General features: G+C 46.8%; 2 protein-coding genes and 1 long non-coding RNA gene across 6 annotated transcripts in view; 2 read left to right on the forward strand and 1 right to left on the reverse strand.

The window, feature by feature from the left end:
• Positions 1 to 27789, forward strand: part of NKAIN1 (sodium/potassium transporting ATPase interacting 1) — a 242880-nt gene that overhangs the window by 98230 nt on the left and 116861 nt on the right. The gene's annotated exons all lie outside the window — the stretch shown is intronic.
• LOC143815876 (uncharacterized) lies at positions 11570 to 14232 on the reverse strand. Its single transcript, XM_077295593.1, has 2 exons — positions 14035 to 14232; positions 11570 to 13593 (listed from the first exon to the last, which is right to left on the reverse strand). Exons 1-2 carry the CDS (start codon positions 14124 to 14126, stop codon positions 12669 to 12671), a joined length of 1017 nt encoding a protein of 338 aa, XP_077151708.1. The 5' UTR covers positions 14127 to 14232; the 3' UTR covers positions 11570 to 12668.
• On the forward strand, positions 23202 to 24113 carry LOC143815874 (uncharacterized). Its single transcript, XR_013223831.1, has 2 exons — positions 23202 to 23406; positions 23443 to 24113. It is a non-coding gene; the product is annotated as an uncharacterized LOC143815874 (long non-coding RNA).

Here is a 27789-nt window from a genome sequence, read left to right on the forward strand (position 1 = left end):
TTTACTATGCCCAGGCAATGCCGGGCTCTTCAGCTAGTACAGTTATATGAAAAAGTTTGGGCACCCCTATTAATCTTAAGCTTAATGTTTTATAAAAATTGTTTTTTTTGCAACAGCTATTTCAGTTTCATATATCTAATAACTGTTGGACACAGTAATGTGTCTGCCTTGAAATGAGGTTTATTGTACTAACAGAAAATGTGCAATCTGCATTGAAACAAAATTTGACAGGTGCATAAGTATGGGCACCCTTATCATTTTCTTGTTTTAAATACTCCTACCTACTTTTTACTGACTTACTAAAGCACTTTTTTGGTTTTGTAACCTCATTGAGCTTTGAACCTCATAGCCAGGTGTATGCAATCATGAGAAAAGCTACTTAAAGTGGCCACTTGCAAGTTGTTCTCCTGTTTGAATCTCCTCTGAAGAGTGGCATCATGGGCTCCTCAAAACAACTGTCAAATGATCTGAAAACAAAGATTTTTCAACATAGTTGTGCAGGGGAAGGATACAAAAAGCTGTCTCAGAGATTTAACCTGTCAATTTCCACTGTGAGGAACATAGTAAGGAAATGGAAGAACACAGGTACAGTTCTTGTTAAGGCCAGAAGTGGCAGACCAAGAAAAATATCAGAAATGCAGAGAAGAATGGTGAGATCAGTCAAGGACAATCCTCAGACCACCTCCAGAGAGCTGCAGCATCAACTTGCTGCAGATGGTGTCACTGTGCATCGGTAAACTATACAATGCACTTTGCACAAGGAGAAGCTGTATGGTAGAGTGATGCGAAAGAAGCCGTTTCTGCAAGCACGCCACAAACAGAGTCGGCTGAGGTATGCAAAAGCACATTTGGAGAAGCTAATTTCTTTTTGGAAGAAGGTCCTGTGGACTGATGAAACCAAGATTGAGTTGTTTGGTCATACAAAAAGACGTTATGCATGGCGGCCAAAAAACACAGCATTCCAAGAAAAACACTTGCTACCCACAGTAAAATTTGGTGGAGGTTCCATCATGCTTTGGGGCTGTGTGGCCAATGCCGGCACCGGGAATCTTGTTAAAGTTGAGGGACGCATGGATTCCTCTCAGTATCAGCAGATTATTGACAATAATGTTTATGAATCAGTGGCAAAGTTGAAGTTACGCAGGGGATGGATCTTTCAGCAAGACAATGATCCACAACACCGCTCCAAATCTACTCAGGCATTCATGCAGAGGAACAATTACACTGTTCTGGAATGGCCATCCCAGTCCCCAGACCTGAATATCATTGAACATTTGTGGGATCATTTGAAGAGGGCTGTCCATGCTCGGCGACCATCAAACTTAACTGAACTGGAATTGTTTTGTAAAGAGGAATGGTCAAAAATACCTTCATCCAGGATCCAGGAACTCATTAAAAGCTACAGGAAGCGACTAGAGGCTGTTATTTTTGCAAAAGGAGGATCTACTAAATATTAATGTCACTTTTCTGGTGAGGTGCCCATACTTATGCACCTGTCAAATTTTGTTTGAATGCAGATTGCACATTTTCAGTTAGTACAATAAACCTCATTTCAAGGCAGAAACATTACTGTGTCCAACAGTTATTAGATACTGTATATGAAACTGAAATAGCTGTTGCAAAAAAAAACTATTTTTATAAAACATTAAGCTTAAGATTAATAGGGGTGCCCAAACTTTTTCATATAACTGTATATATATATATATATATAATCGCGCTGCCGATAGCTGCTACTGAGCATACGTCGGCAGCACCATGTTGGAGGAGGCTTTTTTTTAAATGAATTTACTTATTTCATCAAATAAAATAATTTAATACTCATTGCACCTGCGATCAGGCCCAAATGATTATTATTTTATTTTTACAATATATATAATATTCATTATGTAAACTAGGGGCAGGTCAGTGAGGGATCAGTGACCTGTCAGCAGTCTGCATTATGAATAGATATTCAGAGCACCACATGAAGACCTCACAGGCCGCCCCAAAGCACGAGAATCTCATTAACTCAAAACTGCAAATAAAGATTAAACAACAATCACAAGACGGATTTCATCAACAAAAGTATAATTTTAATCGGTATAATGGCGCTGTCATGAACTTATTCCCATAGTCCTATTTTAATAGTGGCCAAAAATCACTTAATAAAATAGCACATAATAAACACAGTCCTCTATGGAATATACCAAAAGAGGACAAGAAGTGAGGTAAACAAATGCAATAAAGTTTAAAATTAATATTTATTAATACAAATTCTAAAAATAATAATAAATATACAATAAAACACAGTACAATGGGACCTCCAAGGTATATAAGGGAGGGAAATAGGCCAGCAAAAATAATAGAAATAATGGTCAATTATTATTAATAGTTATTCTAAAAATGGCAAATGTGCATAATAAATTCCCCTCCAAAATGGTGGACATTGGTATCCTAAATTTTCCAAACCTCAAAAAAACAATTATAAGAGCCAAAATACAAGGCAAAAAACAGCTAGTGCTAAATTTAGCTTGTTAAGCTGAAAGGGAAATCCTATACTTGCCAAGATATAGCTAATAGAGGAAAATAGAAATAACAAGGATCCAAGTGGTTAAATATGTAAAAAATACCTGTCATGCACCGTAATGGAGATAAAGGTAAGTGCTGTGGAGCTATGCACAAGAGTAATAGTTGCTGGCGATACTCCCCCCTCGCCCGTCAAGTGCCGTTTCGTATAAATGCTTGTTCCGGTTGAGGTTTGGAAAATTTAGGATACCAATGTCCACCATTTTGGAGGGTAATTTATTATGCACATTTGCCATTTTTAGAATAACTATTAATAATAATTGACCATTATTTCTATAATTTTTGCTGGCCTTTTTCCCTCCCCTATATACCTTGGAGGTCCCATTGTACTGGCTGTCATGAACTTAGTCAGGAACTTGCAGCTCTCTGCCGCCCCCTTATCCTGCTGACCAATAAGGGTATTGACAGAGGATAAGAAAATGAGCGCAGCTGTTCTAATTTATGTTCAATATTGCATCATGTGATGTGACGGGATGTATATAGACCATAGGTTCCTGGTATGATCATTTATATGCCTAGATCCAGTCACCATCAAATCCCCAACACCACGTAAATACAAAAACTATGCTGCCACCACCATCCTCTTATAGGTGGATCGGACACACGTTTGGCAGCGTGAATTTGCACAGAGTACGTGGCGAATCGCTCATAGAGCAAGGAGAACAAAGCTAGAAAATTTATTATTTTACTCCGGAAGAATCGTCAGGGTTTACAAAAGATACAATGATATTATAAAAAGAGACAAAATACAAATATGCATCAACAGTTATGAAATAAAACGGGATAAAAATACGAACTTACTAAATCTCAGTCACAGGTATGACATGTCAATAAATGGGGGGAGAGATCCGAAAGAAACGATCCAGTACCACAGCATGGTGTTCAGCTGTCTCTCCTGGACGTTCCTGTTTTTTGCTTCGGCCATAAAACTAAGAACTTCCACTTTGCTGACCTCGCACACCTCGGGCTGTTTTCTGGGGAGGTACACATATCTTTGAAAGTTATCAATAACTCCTTTTCTTCATATCTTTGGCATGGAAGCTCACAGGCCAAAGATATTGGCATTATGTTTTCCCTTGCGATTTTACCATTTTTTAGTCCATACACGGTATGTCTGTGATTTGCTTTTGGGCAGAAATTCATTTCCCAGGTTTCTGATAGCCCTAAATGCCACAAAACGCTGCCATGCGTAACCCGAGTGCCCAGATCCTGGAAATCTAATTTTCATGTTTGTGTGGTATTGAATTGGACTTTAAGTGTTTTGCTTAGAAGAGTCAAAGAGTTTTTTGGAGGGAAAAAACGCATTCAGCTCTGCTAATCCTGGCAGGCAGTAAAACTCTGCTTTCCAACTGACCATTTGCTTAAGGGGGGGGGGGGGTGGAAATTCACAGAGAGAGAGGGGCTATGCATAGGATTTGGTCCTACAGAAGACAATAGTGGGAGGAGTAGTAGGCCAGCTCTGGTTGTGTCCCCAGAACAATGAAAAATAATTCATATTGTCCTGACAGGCCTGTAGGTTACTGTGCACAATCCTACTGACAGGTTCCCTTTAATAAACAATATTTTTTCTTTCACATTCTCATCCTTAACCCTTTATTTTTTGCATATATTACTGTGTATTTATAATATGTATCCCCTCATTTTCATTACCCTATTTATTTAAAAAATCCTTAATAAAAAATACTTTAACAAAAAAAGTCGTCCGCTGTGCGCCCATGGACACTGCTGAACTGTGCAAATTTGGTGTTTTCTTTCCTCTCGTCTTATTTTCAGCCTAAAAAAACATGTAATACTCTGCAGTTACTTTACTAAGTGCAGAATCAAAAGTTTTCTGTACTATAAAAAAGCACATTAAAAACGCGGCTTCACATCTGCACCAAAAACGCATCAAGTAAGGTGAGAAGTTTGTTATGGTGTAGTTCGGTGCGGATCCTGCAGAAAACAAAAAAACACAGTATTTCTGCAAAGTGTGAACACAGCCTTATAGACACCAGAAGCCAGATGTTATATAGTGAAGCTTCATAAAGATGAGAAATTTCTGGCAGCTCTGACTGTGAATGAACAAAAATTAATTCACAGGTCCCAACTAGAGACGAGAAGGATGTACAGATGACATCCTGCCAGCCCTGGGTGATCAAAAGCTGTGTCAGGGATGCCGGAAGGTTAGAGATTCGCTGCCTTCTGTCCAGCCACCAGGTACCACTGATCTGGAGGCTGGACCAGAGACCCGTGAATCGATCTGATCATCTCTAGCCCCAACTGTCCTGGATACAGCGAACAGTCCCGAATTTGGGTCTGCTGAATTTCCCTAACTACCAGCGCCCCTCTGACATCTCTTCCTGCCAGGGGAGAAAGAAGTGGTAAATGGGCCTGGATTGGGGTGTGGCAAGGGGCGGGACAAAAGTTGCTGTGGCATGCGACGCGCTCCACATTATCTGTGGCTCTTCTTCGGAGGTGTGTATTAGTAGCCTCTTGAGCTATGTATAGCTGGCCACACAGTAGCCAAATGACAGCCAAAGTCACTGATTTCAATTGGAATGGTTAACAAGTCAGTGTATATGAGGGCAGAGCCTTGCCGTGTGCAATGAGGGTAAGGACAGACTGTGCATGTTGGATTTTAATGTCTAATGTGTTATTGCTCTGTGAAAAGCAGTGAATTACCATAGTCTCCTCGTCCTTATACAGTAAAGTAAGAATACACAGTAAGCCAATTCACATGTGCATATCGATGGGTGAGTGAGGAGTGATGTTGTGTGGATGGGGAGCATTGGGCCACTATACCTGAGTATGGGAGGGTTGACATTTGGCCATCATATAGTAATATAAAAGTTCCCTCCATGACCCAGTAATACTTAGGCGCTCAGTGAAAAAGTAATTTCAAGGGTTATGTCTCTGCTCCAAACAGTCAGCTAAAGCAATCACTATCTGTTGGCTTTATAACACTGATTTTAACCTTTGTGGTTACTGCACTGGAAAAATATCTCTCCTGCATCCATGTTTTAACGTGATATAATAAATTTACTTTTATGGGACGGTGAGTGCCTCCTTTTTTCTTCATATGGACATGCTTCACGGAATACTGATGATGAGAATCTTATATTTGAAGCGTTTTAGTTGACTCCCCTTTAAAGTAATCGATGTATGAAATATTCATTGTGCAGGGCTGGTAGACTGATCTGTTCTGGGATTTCTCATGGTGTGTAATGCTGACATCTCCAGTCTGTCTCTGACCTTTAGCTTTTGCACTCTCTTAAATTCCCTATCCTTTTCAGGTCTGACCCTGGAAAGAAACACGTCCTAATATATGTTAATTCTCCTTTCTTATGGAAATGGAGCCCTACTCTTTAAAGCCTACATGTAGATCTTTTTTTTAATTAGCCATTATTGTTTTACAAACATTTACCTTTTTGTAATACGGAGCCACATATGTGTAATGAGGTCCGCCCCATAAAGCTCAGGCTTTGCAGGGAATTCCCAAGCCGTGCATGGAGGAGCAGCTGGCACGAAACACATTGACATATGTGCTGCTGAATAAACTCCACATAATACTTGCAGATTGGTCGCGGACAGAGGGAATACATTGTGAGGGTATGTGTCCACGTGCAGGAAAAGCTGCGTGTTTGACGCTGCGCAGAGCCGCAGCGTCAAACACCCAGCGTCCAGATGTTACAGCATAGTGGAGGGGATTTTATCAAATCCCGTCTCCACTATGCGTGGTAACACGCACCCGTCGGCCCTGCGATTCCGGACATGCTGCGCGTCTTTTATGATCGCAGCATGTCCGTGTACCTTACGGCGCCGATGCGCCGCCGCAAGGTATATCACAGGGCCCTATGTGTGGGGTGCGATGATGCCGGATGTGTGCAATGAACACATGCGTCATCATCGCGTCATCGAAGGGGGCGGGGCTTAGGACGGAGCGAGTTTGCCGCTCTGTCCAAACCGCCGGCCATCCTGAAAGTGGACACATACCCTAAGATATCTAATGTCTTTATAGCATGGAGATATACAGTGCCTTGCGAAAGTATTTGGCCCCTTGTAACTTTTCAACCTTTTCCCACATATCATGCTTCGAAAATAAAGATAGCAAATGTAAATTTTTGGTGAAGAATCAACAAGTGTAACACAATTGTGAAGTTGAACAAAATTTATTGGTTATTTAAAATTTTTGTGGAAATTAAAAAACTGAAAAGTGGGGTGTGTCCACACCAGAGACGATGTCCCAGGTCAGCAACAAGAAACCCCAGACCTGAAGACCACCTTGGATCCGGAGCTCCTCGCAGAGATGGAGGAGCTGGCCCGACAACTCCTGTGGACCCGGATGACAGCGGTGGCCGCATGGAAGGAGTCCCTGATCCGGAGGATGATGACCGCACAGCCTCCGACCTCACCACCAATGCTCACCACACTGGAGGAGTCAGAAAGTGAGGCACTGCTGCTGAAGATGGCAGTGCCGACGAAAGACCTGCAGCCCGCACCTTTGACCCCAGCAGAGCTGGAAAGTGAGATGCTGCAAAAGGAGATGAAGGCACTAGCAGGCCCTGCAACCAGCGCACCTGATCCCAGCGGAGGCGGAGAAGGGCACTGGAGAGACAGGTACGCAAACTGCCCCAGTAGCTGAAGAAACCCTGGTGGGACCCCCAAAACCCCTGCCAATCCTAACGCCCGACCAGGCAGCATTAGCTATAACCCGGGACCGCATGACAGACCAATGGTGTATACAAACTGACCCGCTAGTACCTGAACCTTCGCCCCTGAAGGCGTGCAGACAAAAAGAGACCATACGCTGGTGACACCCTAAAACCGACCTTATGAGATTCCCTGTAGATGCCCAAGCAGCAGCCAATCGCATAACAATAATGGAAAACGAGGGATACTGCCGGAAACAAATTTTAAAATTAGTAGCAGAAGACAATGTGCGCAGAACTAAATGGGAGAAAATGGAGCAGCGCAACATGTTAGCCAAAGCCCAGTCCCGCAAAATTAAACCTGCAGATAGAGGACAAATAAGAAAAGGAACTGTGGTTTCATTTAACCTGGGCATAGGATGGGGATTTATTAAGGAGCATGGTGAGCATACAGAACTGTTAGTAAACCGCAGAGATGTAGAGTCACACCTAGTGTTGAGCGATACCGTCCGATACTTGAAAGTATCGGTATCGGAAAGTATCGGCCGATACCGGCAAAGTTTCGGATCTAATCCGATACCGATACCCGATACCAATACAAGTCAATGGGACTCAAGTATCGGACGGTATCCCTGATGGTTCCCAGGGTCTGAAGGAGAGGAAACTCTCCTTCAGGCCCTGGGATCCATATTAATGTGTAAAATAAAGAATTAAAATAAAAAATATTGATATACTCACCTCTCCGACGCAGCCTGCACCTTATCGAGGGAACCGGCAGCCTTCTTTGCTTAAAATGCGCGCGTTTACTGCCTTCCGTGACGTCACAGAATTCTAGAATTAGGCATTCAGGACCTGAAAATTACGTCACGGCTTGTTGTGATTGGTCGCATCGCGGTCACATGGGCGGCACGCGACCAATCAGAAGCCGTGACGTCACGGAAGGCAGTAAACGCGCGCATTTTAAGCAAAGAAGGCTGCCGGTTCCCTCGGTAAGGTGCAGGCTGCGTCGGAGAGGTGAGTATATCCCTATTTTTAATTTTAATTCTTTCTTTTACACATTGATATTAATCCCGATACCGATTCCCGATATCACAAAAGTATCGGATCTCGGTATCGGAATTCCGATACCCGCAAGTATCGGCCGATACCCGATACTTGCGGTATCGGAATGCTCAACACTAGTCACACCGCTTAAAGGGACACCGTGACCTTTACCCAGGAGACAAAGTAACCTTTACCCAGCACCATGGTGAAGGGATATTATGCCCTACATGTTAAAAGTTGCACAGAGGAGTGTATCAATACCTGTTTAGCCACTAAGAGTGGAGTGCATACCCAGGCTACACAAACCCCTATTGAAGGGCTGTTTCCAATTGAGTCACCACTTGTGACATCCACAAAAGAACTTCCCCAGTGAGGAAGCAGTGGACACCAGGATCTACCCCAGAAAATGGAATAAAGAGACAGTTACCTGCTTTGAAAATGTTATGATTATGTTTGTTGATGTTTCTTACTGTTTAACCCCTTAACGACCGCCAATACACCTTTTAACGGCGGTAGTTAAGGGTACTTAAATCACACCATCGTCAATTAATGCCGCTGTGGAAAAAGTGTATAGCACCCCCCAGACTCGGATTTTCTCCAGTGTCTCGGTTGCCGGGGGTAGCCGAGACCCTAGAGAACATGATTCGGGTCGTTTTTTACCGACCCCCCGGGTTGCAATCACTGGTTTTAACAGTTTACCGGCGACCGCAAAAAAAAACGCAATTTGCCATTTAATTTCTCTGTCCTCTGATGGGATTGCACATCAGAGGACAGAGAAATAGGGTCCCTGATCCCCTCCGGTACCTCCCGGCACTCCTCGGCCCTCTTGATTCCCCCCCATGGGCGCCACCATCTTCTCCTGGGAAGAAAATAGCCGGCCGGCACTCGGCACATCTTGGGGTCTCGGCTGCCGGGGGTAGCTGAGACCCCAAAGAACATGATCTGGGTTGGTTTTCACTTACCCCTGTTTTGCAATCACCGTTATTAACCGTTTACCGGCGAACACAAAAAAATAACTGTGATGTGCCATTCAATTTCTCTGTCCTCTGATGTGATCGCACATCAGAGGACAGAGAAATAAGGTCCCCGATCCCCCCCCCGATACTTACCAGTGTGTCCCTGGATCCTCCTGCTTCCCCTCACGGCCGCTGGAGTCTTCCTCCGGTAAGAAATTGGCGGGCGCATGCGCAGTGTGCCCGCCGAGATCTGCCGGCCGGCACCCGGCAACAAGAGGAAGATTTTTCCTATTGGTTAATTTTGGTCACCGTGATAGACTCTATCACAGTGATCAAAATAAAAAAAAATTGTAAATAAACCCCCCCTTTATCACCCCCTTAGTTAGGAAAAAATAATAAAGTAAAAAAAGTATTTCTATTTTCCAATTAAAGGGAGTTGGGCTAAAGTTAGGGTTAGGGCTAAATTTAGGGTTATGGTTAGGACTAAAGTTAGGGTTGGGGCTAAAGTTAGGGTTAGAGTTGGGATTAGGCTTAGGGTTGGGATTAGGGTTAGGTTTGGGATTAGGGATATGGTTAGGGTTGGGATTAGGGTTAGGGGTGTATTGGGATTAGGGTTGGGATTAGGGTTAGTTTTGTGGTTAGGGTTGAGATTAGGGTTAGGGGTGTGTTGGGGTTAGGGTTGTGATTAAGATTATGGATCTGGTTGGGATTAGGGTTAAGGATGTGTTGTGGTTGGAGTTAGAATTGGGGGGTTTCCACTGTTACATCAGGGGTCTCCAAACGTGACATGGTTCCACCATTGATTCCAGCCAATTTTGCGTAAAAAAGTCAAATTGTGCTCCCTCCCTTCCGAGCTCTTCCGTGCGCCCAAACAGTGGCTTACCCCCACATATGGGGCATCAGCGTACTCAGGACAAATTGGACCACAACGTTTGTTGTCCAGTTTCTCCTGCTACCCTTGGGAAAATAAAAAATTGCGGGCTAAAATATCATTTTTGTGGAAAAAAAATGATTTTTTTATTTTCACGGCTCTGCATTATAAACTTCTGTGAAGCACTTGGGGGTTCAAAGTGCTCACCACACATCTAGATAAGTTCCTTAGGGGTCACTAGTGGGGCGTTTCTACTGTTTAGGCATATCAGGGGCTCTGCGAACGTAACATGGCATCCGATCTCAATTCCAGCCAATTCTGCATTGAAAAAGTCAAACAGCGCTGCTTCCCTGTCGAGCTCTGTCGTGCGCCCAACCAGTGGTTTACCCCCACATTTGGGGTATCTGCGTACTGAGGACAAATTGCACAAATACTTTCTTGGTCTAATTTCTTCTGTTATCCTTGTGAAAATAAAAATTTGGGGGCAAAAAGATAATTTTTGTTGAAAAAATAAGATTTTTTATTTTCACGGCTCTACGTTATAAACTTCTCTGAAGCACTTGGGGGTTCAAAGTGCTCACCACACATCTAGATAAGTTCCTTAAAGGGTCTACTTTCCAAAATGGTGTCACTTGCTGGGGGTTTCTACTGTTTAGGCACATGAGGGGCTCTCCAAATGCATCCGCCGTGCACCCAAACACTGGTTTACCCCCACATATGGGGTATCGACATATTCAGAACAAATTGCGCAACAACTTTCTTGGTCTAATTTCTGTTACCTTTGTGAAAATAAAAATTTGGGGGGAAAAGATCATTTTTTGTAGAATAAATGCAAATTTTGCATCATGACGGATCCATCACAATTGTTGAGAAACCGGTTCTAAACGGATCCGTTAGAACCGTTGCGACCGTTTTTCCATCCGTTGTAACCATTTTTTGACAAGGGAGGATCTCAATGTGATTGGCTACTGGAAACTACTGGAAAACTATATATACTGTGTATTTACACCACATCTTTGAAAGGTTGTAGAGAAAGTGGCAAAGTTGGAAGGGGTGCTGGCGAATATTGTGAAGATATGTGCGGATTTCACTTTTGAGGCTAATGGGTTGGCAGTCATTGTTCGAGACAAGGAGGAAGAAAGACTGTGCATCCTGCGGCAGCGGCGGAAGAGAAGGCTGTGGATCCATCCTATCACAGCCCAACGCATGACCCGTGGTATTTATTCCACACTTTACATTAAAGAATTTTTGAGGATTTTCCCTCAATTCAGCTATGTGAGAATGAAAGCCGAAAATTTCGAAATTTTGTTGGCCCATGTGGAGGAATCTATACGGAGACGAGACACCCAGATGTGCTTCTCCATATCACCAGCGGAGCATCTCATGGTGACTATTAGGTAAGTAATTTTTTTTTTTTTCATGATTCTCATTCATCAGACTTATAACTGTAATGTTGTTTTTTGAAGTTTTTATTAATTATTGTCTTTTCCTTTTGTTATCAGATTCCTTGCAACTGGAGAGTCGTTTTCATCCCTACATTTCCAGTTCAGGCTTGGGATATCCACAATCTCAGGGATCATCAGAGAGACCTGCCGGGCATTGTGGGAGTGCTTACAAGCGGAATACATTCCAGAGCCATCACAGGAGAGGTGGCTGGAGATTGCCCACAATTTTGAACAAATATGCCAGTTCCCAAATTGTGTCGGAGCAGTCGATGGGAAGCATATAAGGATCGTCAAACCTTCTTGCTCTGGATCAGAATTTTACAACTAGAAAAAAGTACTTCTCAATTGTATTGATGGCCATAGCCGACGCACACTGCAAGTTTATCGCTGTGGATATCGGTGCGTATGGACGCGCAAATAACTCCCAGATTTTTAAAACTTCACCAATGGGGCGTCGTTTGTATGGAGAGACATTTGATTTTCCACCGCCTAGACCTCTCCCTGGAATCACTGGTCCACCATTACCATTTGTGTGCGTTGGAGATGATGCCTTCCAGCTTTCACCACACTTGCTTAAACCCTATGGAAGTAGTGGACTGACCCAGAGGAAGAAAATTTTTAATTATCTCTTAACCAGAGCACGAAGAGTTGTGGAATGTGCCTTTGGCATCATAACTGCTAAATGGAGAATCCTACTAACTGCAATTAAACTGCAGACTGAAACTGTTGATGATGTGGTGAAGGCTTGCGTGGTACTTCACAATTTTCTTTTATCCAAAGAACATGTTTCCCTTGAGGATAATGTGTCAGAAACCACCTTGCGGGATTACCACAACACAAGTTTTCGCAGTCCAGTAGCAGTCTCCAGAATGCAGGACAATTTTACAGACTACTTCATGTCTCCTCAAGGATCAGTTGACTGGCAGTACGAAATGGTGTAAAAAAAATTTTTTCACACTTGTAAATATACCATGTTTTTTGTTTTGTTACAAAACCTTTGGACTTTAACATCACAGTATTGTATGTTTTGAAACGGTACCCCTTTACACATTTTCTTCTGTTACTTTTAACATAACCTTGGTGGTTTTAATACAGTTTAAAAAAAAAAAAAAGGAAAGTCAATAAAATTGTTTTTAAACCAAAAAAAAGTTTTATTTATTTACAAGTTCTCATAATTTGGGATGGAGATAGTAGCGGAGGGGCTGACAGGGCGGACCACGTCGATAGTGGGGGACAGGACATCACGGGGAGGAACAGAAGTGGAATGGGTGGTGAAAACATGCGGTTGGGCAGGGAGTTGAGGTACAGATGTGGTCTGTGGAAGGTATGGTGAAGGTGTTGGTGGGATTGGGAACGGTGAAGTTAAAGGGGAAGAATGGAAAGGGGAAGGTAGGTACTGGGAAATACTGAGGGGGGAAGGAAGGAATGGCGAAGGAGTAGAAGTAGGATGGACGGGAGGAGGATGGACGGGAGGATAGACGGCGGCTTGAGAGGGGAAAGGTGTTGAAACATGAAGGGTAGGTGGAGGGGCTTGGGACATCGCCTGTGCTAGAGCGGTGTGGCAGCCTTGCATCACATGCATCTGCAGGTCAGGAGTTAGATTTTCCATGTGCCTGAGGACCGACTGAAAAAAACAGTGTCTTGGTGACTGGTTTGCATCTGAATGCATCCTATCCAGACAACTGCTGAGTTCAAGTATGCTTTTGTTAAGCATACTGTACCCAGCAGATGTTTGCTCACCCAAAAGCTTGGTGGCATTCTGGAAGGCTGCATTCAGATGCAAAAACTCAGGCGCATAGCTCCTTTCCTGACCTCTCTGGCGCTGTCGTCCTGACCCCAAAGGTGGTTTAGATGTTGCGGCAGTGTCAGAGGGGTGGGGTAAAGGGAACTCTAACTCATCACCTGCAGCTTCACATGACGAAGTCCGCCCTGCTGCTCCAGCGCTGGTGGATGGGGTCGAGGGATCACACAAAAGGGAAGGTACAGATACAGAGGGGTCGACGTGGTCCCCGGTGGCGGACTCCTGAGAGATCGCTCCAGAGGGGTGCAACTCTGATGCAGGCTCCTGAGTGCTGCAGACAGTGCTGTTAAAGGGAACCTGTCACCTGAATTTGGCGGGACCAGTTTTGGGTCATATGGGCGGAGTTTTCGGGTGTTTGATTCACCCTTTCCTTACCCGCTGGCTGCAATATTGGATTGAAGTTCATTCTCTGTCCTCCATAGTACACGCCTGCGCAAGATTGCCTTGTGCAGGCATGTACTACGGAGGACAGAGAATGAACTTCAATCCAATATTGCAGCCAGCATGCAGCCAGCGGGTAAGGAAAGGGTGAATCAAACACCCGAAAACCCCGCCCATATGACCCAAACCTGGTCCCGCCAAATTCAGGTGACAGGTTCCCTTTAAAGAAGAAAAAAAAATAATAATTAGTATCTTGATATTACAATTGCCCTTGCTGCCCAAAAAATATGAAGGTTACACATTTTAACAGTTTGACTGAAAACATGTGGTGTTGAATATTTACCTTCTGCTCAGCAGCGTCGACCGGAGGAATGACAGGGCTCTGGCATATTTATACCTGCTCCTGCGTCCTCTAGATCCACTCGGGGCCTGCATCTCCTTGTTAAACTCCCTCTTAAAGCGATCCCTGAGTGACCGCCACCGCACGATAACCCTGTTACCTGGAAAGATAAAGTAAAAATTGGTTACTATGTAGTGAGCTGGCCGGCTGTGACTGTTCTGTTATCATTGACATAGAATCTGTGACAGACACTGCCCCCGTGTGGCCAGAAGTTATACCTATGCCGAATGTGATTACAGAGAAACAAACTGTATTGGCTAAACTCCCCCCTGTTATGTCATGTGACCAGGAAGGGAAGGGAGAAGAAGAAGAGCCCGGGAAACCAGTCGGTGCAGAGAGAAGTTTGTGTGTGCTCGCCTCCTCCTGTTGATGCGATATAGAGGATTGCCTGGAAGGTCTCTCTCTCTTGGAAACTGACATCCAGATTGTCCCCAGCTCCCACACTGCAGAGCACTCAGCGGTGACATCTTCACAGATCCTGGAGCCCATGAACTGTAAGCGGGTCCTCTGTTGAGAGGCCGAACATTCCACCCTTATCTGCTGAACCCCAAGGATTACAGTCTGGACCTGAGAGACAGAGTTTTGTTCACTCCCTGTTGTTTTCTCCTCGGCTGGAACGTCTCCCTGCAGTGACAGACAGGCCTGCGACGTGGGAAGATAACCTCTTGGAGCAAAGGAACTGGTAACGCGTGGATAGGGACAGTGAGGGAAAGTTTGTTATTACACGTTATTTCTGTGAATAGGCATATTTCGTACTGTCTATTATTGTATTCCGCTGTGTTAATGAAAATGTATAACAGTAAAGATACGTTTGTTAAGATGGAATCTGAGTGTGGAAGTTTTGCTGGGCCAGATCATGGATATGCATGGGCGGCCTTGCCCTCGGTCACTTCATCTGGCGTAGTCGGCAGGATCTGTGCCCAGCAGGATTCCCACTCAGGCCCAGTATACAGTCAGAAACCGCCGCCGGTGTCCATTGTAAACCAGGTCAGGAAATTTTGCGGGGGCGAAACTACCCCGTACCAGAGTGGGCGGAACAAGTGCGGATACTGGGAGAAATTTATAATATCGACCTTAAGACCTTGGCAGAAATGGCGGTACTGATGCTAGAGGGGGAGGCATGGACGACAGTCAGACTGGAGACGGTCAGGGGGCAGCGTGTGTTGGAGGATTTGGTGCGGGTGCTGGAAAAGACCTATGGACCTACTACGTACCAGGGAACACTGCGATACCTGTTCTTTAGACGGACACAGCTTGAATGGGAAGACATTCCCCAATATGCAAATGCCCTTCAGGTACTCCTTGAACAAGTCTGTGCAAAAGGGGAACAACTGGCTACTATAGCTCCTCGTGACCTGGTACTGAGAGACTAATTTGTTATAGGGCTGAGAGACCAGTATCTTAACCGTACGCTACAGGACTTGATTCGGATGACGCCGACTCTCACCTTCGCTGAAGTCAAGCAGGAAGCCATAGAACGTTCTAGGGGACCCGTCATGGATGTGGGAACTCAGAGCGCTGCGTGCAGATCCATATTAAACAGTAAACAGCCCAACAGTGACACCGAGGAGCTGAAACAGATGGTAGCAGATTTACAGCAACAGGTGTCACAGTTAACACTAGAATGACAGAGAGACCAGCGGATACGACCTAGCCGTCCCGCGGGACCGTGTTGGTCATGTGGTGACCCTCGCCACAGGGCGAATCGTTGTCCTCAACGAACAAACCATCAGTTACCATGACGAACAGAATATCGGCTACATCCACAAGCAGAGTCACCACGCCAGGTCTCACCACAATGGCCGCCGTTAAACTAGACACCCCTGCAGCTGAGGTTCGAGCAGCAGGGGGGGACAGAGAACGGGGTGTAGAAAAACAGAACCAGCAACGGAGTACTCTTGCCTCGAGTAGTCCTATACTTGAAGTTATTCTGGAGGGAGTTGCGGTGCAAGGATTGATGGACACTGGGTCGCAAGTGACCACGATCTCTGAACAGTTTTCTGAAAAGTACCTCAAACCAAGAACTGCTTGTGATCCAGATACCACCTATAAGATAATTGCGGCTAATAACCTACCCATTCCAGTAACCGGAGTCGCCTGGATGGATACGAAGGCCTGTGGACAAGACCTAGGGAAACGAGGAATCGTCATTGTCAAGGAAGGCTTCGGCTCCGAGACCCCAGTAATAATCGGAATGAATATCTTGAAAGACCTGGATCTTATGCTGTTGACAAGAAAAGGGCCCAAGTACTGGCAGAAAGTTACCAAACATAAACAGACTCGTCTGGCGTTCCAGCGCGTAATCCGGACCGTTGGACTTCAACAGATGGCAAAGGAACAACTACCCCTAGCAGCCATTAAAGTGCCCCGCTGTACTCGGATTACTTTGCCCGCTGAAAAAGAGACAGTCATTTCCCTGCCTCTTAACACCAACCGACAACTTGAAGGAGTTGAAGTGTTAATCGAGCCGAGGGCTCCAAGTGGGGGTAAGCTAAACCCACTAGTCGCCCGCACCCTAGCCGTCGTGAGGAACGGAAGAGTCCCTGTCAGGCTAAACAACACCGCAGACGTAGGTGTAGCTCTCGAGGCTGGCACGCAACTTGCCAGAGTATATGCTCTACCCACAGAAGTGAACCCCATGGGACCTTTACAATTCACCCCGTCTACAGAAGATGGCCGGACGGTAACTGTCTCAGCCATAAATGCTCAAGCAGATGATGAAGACATTGGGCGAAAACTACTGGAAAAAGTGCAACTGGACCCGTCCCAGTACACTAAACAGGAAGTGTCTCAAGTGGAGAAACTACTGCGAGAACACCAAGACTCCTTTGCAAAGCATGACACCGACTTCGGGTACACCACTAGTATCCAACACGAGATTCCCACGGGCGATGCTGCTCCTATTCGCGAGAGGTACCGACAAATACCACCTCAACAATACCAGGAGGTGAAAAGCCTCTTAGAATCTATGCTACACGCCGGAGTGGTGCGAGACAGCCAGAGCCCATGGGCTGCACCCGTGGTGATAGTTAAAAAGAAAGATGGATCCCTGAGATTTTGCGTAGACTACCGTCGGCTGAACGCTTGCACGATCCGGGACTCCTATCCACTCCCCCGGATCGAAGAGTCACTGACCGCCCTGAAAAAGGCCAAATATTTTTCGTCTCTAGACTTGGCCAGTGGATATTGGCAGGTCCCCATGAGTGAGAAGGACAGAGAAAAGACCGCCTTCATCCTTCCTATGGGCCTGTACGAGTTTGACCGGATGCCATTCGGCTTGAGTAACGCACCAGGGACCTTTCAGAGACTGATGGAACGCTGTCTGGGAGATTTCAACTTCGAATTCACGCTGATATACCTTGATGACATCGTGGTATACTCCGCCACCTTTGAGGATCATCTTCACAAGCTTGGCAAAGTGTTCCAGCGCTTGAAGAAACACGGCTTGAAGTTGAAGCCCAGCAAGTGCCGTCTATTCCAGCAGGAGATCGATTACCTGGGACACCGGATCTCGGCCGAAGGTGTCCAACCCTCTCCAGAGAAGATAGCAGCTGTCCGAGAGTGGCCACAACCAACTACCATCAAAGAAGTCCAGGCTTTCCTGGGGCTAGCGGGCTATTACCGCCGATTTGTCAAGAACTTTGCCCGGCTTGCGGAACCACTGCATGAGACCCTCCGAGGGACCGCGAACAGTCCCCGAGGACGACGCATCAGCTGGGGGCCCGACCAAGAAAGATCCTTCCGGGCGCTTCAAGCTGCTCTGACATCACCCCCTATTCTGGCATTTGCAGACTACACCTTGCCGTTCCAGTTATACACCGACGCCAGCCTTCAAGGTCTCGGGGCAGTCCTCTCCCAAGTCCAAGATAACAAGGAACGCCTATGCCAGTAGATCCCTCCGTGACACCGAAAAGAACCCCGTCAACTACAGCTCTTTCCGCCTGGAACTCCTGGCCCTGACCTGGGCTATGACAGAGAAATTTGCTGGCTACTGACAGGGGCGGAGGTGCTGGTCGTGACAGACAACAATCCTCTTGCCCACCTAGAAAATGCCAAACTAGGGGCAATGGAACAGCGCTGGATGGCAAGGCTCTCTAGATTCCAATACAAAATTAAATACAGAGCGGGGACGGAGAATCAGAATGCTGACAGCCTTTCCAGAGTGACCTCATCCCCGCCAGTGGGGAACCGGGATGAAGAGTTGGAGGAAGATGAACTGCCCGACTTTGCCCGGCTAGCTAAACAAATAGAAGATAGCCGCCAGTATGCTGTAGGCGGGATCGAAGCCGTAGTGGGGTCCCCCCTGTCCCAACAAGAATGGGCCAAGCTTCAAGATCGAGACCCTGAACACGTCTTACTGAAACAGTACGTGAAGACACAAGAGAAACCACCCTCCAAAGTAAGAGCCCGACTATCAACCAGGGCTTCTGCCCTACTTGCCCAATGGGATCGGCTGATCGTGAAGGATGGAGTCTTGTATCGCAGGGCCCTTTTATCCCATATGCTGGAAGAATGTTTGCAGATTGTCGTCCCGATGCAGCTAGCCCATGAGATGGTGGCTGAAGCCCACAGAAGGAACGGCCACTTCGGCATAGACAAGACCCTCCGGTGGACCCAGCAATTCATTTTTTGCCCAGGACTCCGTAAGCTGGTTGAAAACGTCTGCCTAAGATGTCGTACATGTGAACTCCACAAGTCTACTGAGCAGCGTGCACCCGTCCAGACTATTAGCACATCCAGGCCCCTCGATTTGTTGATGGTGGACTCTGTGTTGATTGGAACGGCGAATAGTGGCTACCAGTACTGTCTGGTGATGGTGGACCACTTCACGAAATTCGCCGTCGCTGTTGCTACCAAAGATCAGACTGCCGAATCAGCTGCACAGGCCATCTGTCAACACTTCGTTCGGGTCTACGGGTGTCCGGAGCGGCTGCACTCTGATCAGGGGGCGTGTTTCGAAGGGCGAGTCATTGAAGAACTTCAGCAGATGTATGGAATCAAGAAGTCCAGGACCACCCCGTATCATCCACAAGGGAATGGCGCGTGTGAACGTTTCAACCGGACCCTCTTACAACTGATCCGAACCTTAGCTGAAGACAAAAAGCCCGACTGGTGTCATGATTTCCCAATGGCAAGGAAATGAAAAATAACAAAACGGACTAGCTCTCAGGTGATGGAAACTAAAGTTGACCGTGACCTGAACCTCACACAACACTTGAAGCAGCCGGGGAGTGTTCCTACGATGCCCTAGACACCACGCGCCAGCCGGAGATCTAACTACCCCTATCAGAGGAATATACAGGCCTGTCTTACCTCCAGAGATGTACCCCAAAAGGAGATAGCAGCCCCCCACAGATATTGACGGTGAGTTCAGAGGAAATGACATACGTAGGATGAACAGCAGGTTTAGCATAGAGAGGTCCGCTTTCTAGATAGCAGAAGGACAGGAAAGTGTTACTTCACGGTCAACTTAAAACACTACTCAAAAACACCATCCAGAAATTACTTTAAACTCCAGTGACAACTCATGCCACTTGGAGTGGCAATTTCTGTCCACAAGAGCTTCCAGCTGCAGCGAGACACATTACTGCAATCTGGACAAGAAGTTAGCATAAACTCAAAACAAAATTCAACTTAGCTGAACAGGAACTTGAGGCAGGAGAATGCAACAGAATGCTACTGATACATTGTTGGCCGGCATAGGACTAACAGCCAAGCAGCCTTAAATAGGAAACTCCCCTAATGGGTGGCAACAGGTGAGCAGAGATAGCAGAAAGCACACAAGTGGCACTACCATCAAACACCACCGGGGGAGCCCACAAACAGAATTCACAACAGTACCCCCCCCTTAAGGAGGGGGCACCGAACCCTCACCAGAACCACCAGGGCGATCTGGATGAGCACTATGAAATGCACGAACCAAATCAGGAGCATGAACATCGGATGCTGTCACCCAGGAATTATCCTCCTGACCATAGCCCTTCCACTTAACCAGATACTGAAGCTTCCGTCTGGAAACACGGGAGTCCAAGATCTTTTCCACCACATACTCCAATTCACCCTCGACCAGCACAGGAGCAGGAGGACCAGCAGAAGGAACAACCGGCACCTCATACCTCCGCAACAATGACCGATGAAAAACATTATGAATAGTAAAAGATGCTGGGAGGTCCAAACGAAAGGACACAGGATTAAGCACTTCCAGAATCTTATAAGGGCCGATAAACCGAGGCTTAAACTTAGGAGACGAGACCTTCATAGGAATAAATCGAGAAGACAGCCACACCAGGTCCCCAACACAAAGACGAGAACCAGCACGCCGATGACGATTAGTGAACTGTTGAGTCTTCTCCTGGGACAACTTCAGATTGTCCACAACCTGTCCCCAAATCTGATGCATCCTATTCACCACGGCATCCACTCCAGGACAATCCGAAGACTCCAATTGACCGGACGAAAAATGAGGGTGAAACCCCGAATTACAAAAAAAAGGAGAAACCAAAGTGGCAGAACTGGCCCGATTGTTAAGGGCAAACTCTGCCAACGGCAAAAAATCAATCCAATCATCCTGATCAGCGGACACAAAACACCTCAAGTAAGTCTCCAAAGTCTGATTAGTACGCTCAGTCTGGCCATTAGTCTGAGGATGGAATGCAGACGAAAAAGACAAATCGATGCCCATCCTGGCACAGAACGCCCGCCAAAATCTAGACACAAACTGAGTACCCCTATCAGACACTATATTCTCAGGAATACCATGCAAACGCACCACATTCTGAAAAAATAGAGGAACCAGCTCAGAGGAGGAGGGCAACTTGGGCAAGGGTACCAAATGAACCATCTTGGAAAAACGGTCACACACCACCCAGATGACAGACATCCTACGAGAAACAGGAAGGTCAGAAATAAAGTCCATAGAGATGTGCGTCCAAGGCCTCTTAGGAATAGGCAAGGGCAACAACAACCCACTAGCCCGAGAACAGCAAGGCTTGGCCCGAGCACAAACATCACAAGACTGCACAAACATACGCACATCTCGAGACAAGGAAGGCCACCAAAAGGACCTAGAAACCAAATCCCTGGTGCCAAAAATTCCAGGATGACCTGCCAACGCGGAAGAATGAACCTCCGAGATAACTCTACTGGTCCAGTCATCAGGGACAAACAGTCTACCAGGCGGACAGCGATCAGGCCTATCCACCTGAAACTCCTGCAATGAGCGTCGCAGGTCTGGGGAGACAGCTGACAATATAACCCCATCCTTCAGGATGCCAGTAGGTTCGGAATCACCAGGCGAGTCAGGCTCAAAACTCCTAGAGAGGGCATCCGCCCTCACATTTTTAGAACCAGGCAGATATGAAACCACAAAGTTAAATTGGGAGAAAAATAACGACCAGCGCGCCTGTCTAGGATTCAGACGCCTGGCTGACTCAAGATAAATCAGATTCTTGTGATCAGTCAAGACCACCACCTGGTGTCTAGCACCCTCAAGCCAATGACGCCACTCCTCAAATGCCCACTTCATGGCCAAGAGCTCCCGATTTCCAACATCATAATTTCGCTCAGCGGGTGAAAACTTTCGAGAAAAAAACGCACATGGTCTCATTACTGAACAGTCAGGACCTTTCTGCGACAAAACTGCCCCTGCTCCGATCTCGGAAGCATCCACTTCAACCTGGAAAGGGAGCGACACATCAGGCTGGCGCAACACAGGAGCAGAAGAAAAGCGGCGCTTAAGCTCCCGAAAGGCCTCCACAGCCGCAGAGGACCAATTAGCAACATCAGCACCCTTTTTAGTCAAATCAGTCAAAGGTTTAGCAATGGCAGAAAAACCAGCTATGAATCGGCGATAGAAATTAGCAAATCCCAAGAATTTCTGAAGACTCTTCAGAGAAGTAGGTTGTATCCAGTCACAAATAGCCTGAACCTTAGCAGGGTCCATTTCCATAGATGAAGGGGAAAAAATATATCCCAAAAAGGAAATTCTCTGAACCCCAAAAATACACTTTGAGCCCTTCACAAAAAGAGAATTAGCCCGCAAAACCTGAAAAACTCTCCTGACCTGTTGAACATGAGATTCCCAGTCCTCCGAAAAAATCAGAATATCATCCAGATACACAATCATAAATTTATCCAGATATTCACGGAAAATATCGTGCATAAAGGACTGAAAAACGGAAGGGGCATTCGCGAGACCGAAAGGCATTACCAAATACTCAAAATGGCCTTCAGGCGTATTAAATGCGGTCTTCCACTCATCCCCCTGCTTAATCCGCACCAAATTATACGCACCACGAAGATCGATCTTAGTGAACCACTTAGCCCCCTTTATGCGAGCAAACAGATCAGTCAGTAAAGGCAAAGGGTACTGGTATTTAACTGTAATCTTATTCAGAAGTCGATAGTCGATACAAGGTCTCAATGAACCATCCTTTTTACCCACAAAGAAAAAACCTGCCCCTAGTGGAGACAAAGAGGGGCGAATATGACCCTTTTCCAAAGATTCTCTGATATACTCCCGCATAGCAGCATGTTCAGGTACAGACAAATTAAACAGACGACCTTTAGGAAATTTACTACCGGGAATCAACTCAATTGCGCAGTCACACTCTCTGTGAGGAGGGAGAGAATCAATTTTAGGCTCCTGGAAGACATCATGAAAATCTCACAGAAATGCTGGGATCTCAGTGGGAGTAGATGAAGAAATGGGAACCAAAGGAGCATTCCCATGAATCCCCCGACATCCCCAGCTCAACACAGACATTGATCTCCAGTCCAAGACTGGATTATGAATTTGTAACCATGGTAATCCAAGCACTAAAACATCATGTAAATTGTATAACACAAGGAAACGAATAATCTCTTGGTGGTCTGGGGTAAGATGCATAGTCACTTGTGTCCAGTATTGTGGTTTATTGCTAGCCAAAGGTGTAGAATCAATCCCCTTTAGGGGTATAGGAACTTCCAGAGACTCTAAATCAAAACCACAACGCTTGGCAAAGGACCAATCCATGAGACTCAGAGCGGCGCCAGAATCCACATAAGCATCCACGGTAACAGATGATAATGTACAAATCAATGTCACGGACAAAATAAATTTAGACTGCAAGGTACCCATAGAAAAAGATTTATCAACCTTTTTATCAACCTTTTTTATGCGTTTAGAGCATGCTGATATAACATGAGCTGGATCCCCACAGTAGAAGCACAACCCATTTTTACGCCTGTAATTCTGTCGTTCGCCTCTAGACAGAACACTATCACATTGCATATGCTCTGGTGCCTTTTCAGAGGTCACCGCCAAATGGTGCACAGGTTTTTGCTCAGAAAATACCGCCAAATGGTGCATAGGTTTTTGCTCAGAAGATACCGCCAAATGGTGCACAGGTTTGCGTTCCCGCAAACGCCGATCAATCTGGATAGCCAATTTCATGGCATCATTCAGACCTGTAGGCACAGGGAACCCCACCATGACATCCTTCACGGCATCAGAGAGACCCTCTCGGAAATTCGCTGCTAGAGCGCACTCATTCCATTTAGTAAGCACCGACCATTTACGAAATTTTTGGCAGTATATCTCAGCTTCGTCTTGCCCTTGGGAAAGGGCTATTAAAGCCTTCTCAGCCAAAATCTCTAAATTAGGTTCTTCATAAAGCAACCCCAAAGCCAGAAAAAACGCATCCACACTTAGCAACGCAGGATCCCCTGGCGACAATGCAAATGCCCAATTTTGTGGGTCACCCCGCAGCAGAGAAATAACAATTTTAACCTGTTGTGCAGGATCACCAGCGGAGTGAGATCTCAGAGACAAAAACAATTTACAATTCTCTTTGAAATTCAAAAAACGGGATCTGTCTCCGGTAAAATATTCAGGCATAGGGATCTTAGGTTCAGACATTGGAGCACGTAAAACAAAATCTTGTAAGTTCTGAACCTTTGTAGCAAGGTTATTCAAACCTGCAACCAGACTCTGTGGATCCATGATTCAAACAGGTGTAACCAAAGCCATTCAGAGATTAAGAGGAGAGGAAAAAAAAAAAGGCTGAAGACTGCAGTTTAAGCAAGAAGTACAAATGAGCAAACTAAGAAGCAGTTTCAAACACAATAGAGGAAAAAACTTTTCTTATCCTTTCCTGCTTTAGTGCATGGTTTTAACACATCTGGCCGGCCAAACTGTCATGATTTCCCAATGGCAAGGAAATGAAAAATAACAAAACGGACTAGCTCTCCGGTGATGGAAACTAAAGTTGACCGTGACCTGAACCTCACACAACACTTGAAGCAGCCGGGGAGTGTTCCTACGATGCCCTAGACACCACGCGCCAGCCGGAGATCTAACTACCCCTATCAGAGGAATATACAGGCCTGTCTTACCTCCAGAGATGTACCCCAAAAGGAGATAGCAGCCCCCCACAGATATTGACGGTGAGTTCAGAGGAAATGACATACGTAGGATGAACAGCAGGTTTAGCATAGAGAGGTCCGCTTTCTAGATAGCAGAAGGACAGGAAAGTGTTACTTCACGGTCAACTTAAAACACTACTCAAAAACACCATCCAGAAATTACTTTAAACTCCAGTGACAACTCATGCCACTTGGAGTGGCAATTTCTGTCCACAAGAGCTTCCAGCTGCAGCGAGACACATTACTGCAATCTGGACAAGAAGTTAGCATAAACTCAAAACAAAATTCAACTTAGCTGAACAGGAACTTGAGGCAGGAGAATGCAACAGAATGCTACTGATACATTGTTGGCCGGCATAGGACTAACAGCCAAGCAGCCTTAAATAGGAAACTCCCCTAATGGGTGGCAACAGGTGAGCAGAGATAGCAGAAAGCACACAAGTGGCACTACCATCAAACACCACCGGGGGAGCCCACAAACAGAATTCACAACAGACTGGCCTCGATTCCTCCCAGAACTGCTGTGGGCCTATAACAATCAAGTCCATTCTGTCACCGGATACACGCCTTACACCCTCCTTTTTGGCCGCCCAGGCAAAGGCATCCATGAGCTACACCTGTCTAACTCTGATGAAGACACCTGTGGTACCTATCCTTCCTGGCTACAAGCACACCGTCAAAGGATGGAAACTGTCTACCGGCTGGTGGAACAGCAGATCCAGGACCAGGTCCACGCTGATCCACTTCCAATACAAGAAGACCTACTGCGTGTGGGTCAACTAGTCTTAGTTCGTATAATGAAACCGCAAGGAAAACTCCGGCCCAAGTGGGAGACCGAAGTCTATCGAATAGTTGGACACCCGTACCCTGGTGGTCCCGTCTACCAAGTACAAGGCGAAGACAGCGGCAGCCTCCGCACCCTGCACCATAACATGTTGCGCCCCTGTCGTTCTCAGCCTGACTCCCCTCCTATAATGCCTAGAGAGACGGATATCACTAATACTGTGGGAGACACCGATACCGGGGATGTAGAGGTGGAAGACATCCCTACCCCTGCTCGCCTGACTGACGCGTCTGAACCCCTTACCTCCTCGACTGACTTACCGACTGGGGCGGAGAGTGGAGTGACTGATCGGGGAGAGAGACTAGCACCCGTTAGGCGGACAGCGCGGACCACCGCAGGAGTGCCCCCGGGACAGTCCTACAGAGACCAATATGTGTGGCCCTTTTCACAGCCGGGTCCTACAACCTCCACAGCCATCGCCGAACTGGAGTCAGTCGTTGACAGGGACTGCCAACCTTCAAGTGGGGGGGCGTGTAGTGAGCTGGCCGGCTGTGACTGTTCTGTTATCATTGACATAGAATCTGTGACAGACACTGCCCCCTTGTGGCCAGAAGTTATACCTATGCCGAATGTGATTACAGAGAAACAAACTGTATTGGCTAAACTCCCCCCTGTTATGTCATGTGACCAGGAAGGGAAGGGAGAAGAAGAAGAGCCCGGGAAACCAGTCGGTGCAGAGAGAAGTTTGTGTGTGCTGGCCTCCTCCTGTTGATGCGATATAGAGGATTGCCTGGAAGATCTCTCTCTCTTGGAAACTGACATCCAGATTGTTCCCAGCTCCCACAATGCAGAGCACTCAGCGGTGACATCTTCGCAGATCCTGGAGCCCATGAACTGTAAGCGGGTCCTCTGTTGAGAGGCCGAACATTCCACCCTTATCTGCTGAACCCCAAGGATTACAGTCTGGACCTGAGAGACAGAGTTTTGTTCACTCTCTGTTGTTTTCTCATCGGCTGGAACGTCTCCCTGCAGTGACAGACAGGCCTGCGACGTGGGAAGATAACCTCTTGGAGCAAAGGAACTGGTAACGTGTGGATAGGGACAGTGAGGGAAAGTTTGTTATTACACGTTATTTCTGTGAATAGGCATATTTCGTACTGTCTATTATTGTGTTCCGCTGTGTTAATGAAAATGCAGCGCCCCAGAGTCCTAGTCGTTGCAGTACTGTGGCTCTGCCGCTAAGGGGGGCTATGGTACGTCTGATGGCACTGAAGGAGTTCATCTGACCAGGTATCACATACACCAATACATTTCACAGTCTGGCCTCCAGGGGGAGCTAAGGGTTCTATTCATTAGGCCACTCCTCACAATCTGGTAAAACTGGGGGTTAGGCAGGAAGTTAAAGGGGTTGTCCACTACTTTCAATTAACCCCCCAATGTACCCCCCCGGGGCCCCTAATGAATTGTGCCATTACCTTCTGTTGACGTTTTCGCCTGTGAGCGGCGCTATTCCTCCTGCTGAGTCCGGGTCACATGACCCCCAGACTGCAGCCGCCGCTCATTTCCGCCGACGTCACGTCAATTTCCAGGCTCTGAAAATTGACGTGACGTCAGCAGCAGGCGTGACCAGCCCCCACAGTCAGCAGTCACTCAGCAAGAGTGACTGGGCTGTGGGCGGTGCTGGGGGCTGCCTGCAGGGCTGTGCTGGGGGCGGGCGGGGCTGTGTGTGCTCACTGCTCAGTGCTGGGATCATGATGTGTGGCTGGGCTGTGCTTCGGTCGCCGGGGGTCTGCCGGTGCTTGTGCCCGCCGGCGCCGGTGTTTCTGCCCGCCGGTGCATGTGCCCGCCGGCGCCGGTGCTTCTGCCCGCCGGTGCCGGTGCTTGTGACCGCCGGCGCTTCTGCCCGCCGGCGCTGTGCGTGTGTGTGCCGGCGCTGTGCGTGTGTGTGCCGGCGCTGTGTGTGCGTGTGCCGACGCTGTGCGTGTGTGTGTGTGTGTCGGCGCTGTGCGTGTGTGTGCAGGCATCGTCCGATGGGACTACAAGTCCCATCGGGCTCTGCCTGCTACACTGACAGTGAGTGACACATTAGCCAATGATGGGACAGTAGTAGTCCCATCATCCGGCTAATGTGTTGAATGTTAAAAAAAAAACAAAAAACACAGTACATACACACCATGCGACGACATGCACCATGCGACAACATGCACCATGCGGCGACATGCACCATGCGACGACATGCACCATGCGACGACATGCACCATGCGACGACATGCACCATGCGACACATGCACCATGCGACACATGCACCATGCGACGACATGCACCATACGACATGCACCATGCGACACATGCACCATGCGGCGACATGCACCATGCGACGACATGCACCATGCGACGACATGCACCATGCGACGACATGCACCATGCGACACATGCGCCATGCGACGACATGCACCATGCGACGACATGCACCATGCGACGACATGCACCATACGACATGCACCATGCGA

The sequence above is a fragment of the Ranitomeya variabilis genome, chromosome 3 (genome assembly GCF_051348905.1).
Source record: "Ranitomeya variabilis isolate aRanVar5 chromosome 3, aRanVar5.hap1, whole genome shotgun sequence".
In the NCBI taxonomy this organism is placed as follows: domain Eukaryota; kingdom Metazoa; phylum Chordata; class Amphibia; order Anura; family Dendrobatidae; genus Ranitomeya; species Ranitomeya variabilis.

Coding starts and splice junctions, on each gene's coding strand:
- LOC143815876 (XM_077295593.1), bottom strand. CDS start 14,126: ATGCAGGCCCCGAGTGGATCTAGAGGACGCAGGAGCAGGTATAAATAT. Junction 13,594..14,034: donor TCGACGCTGCTGAGCAGAAG/GTAAATATTCAA, acceptor TCCCTTTAACAG/CACTGTCTGCAGCACTCAGG.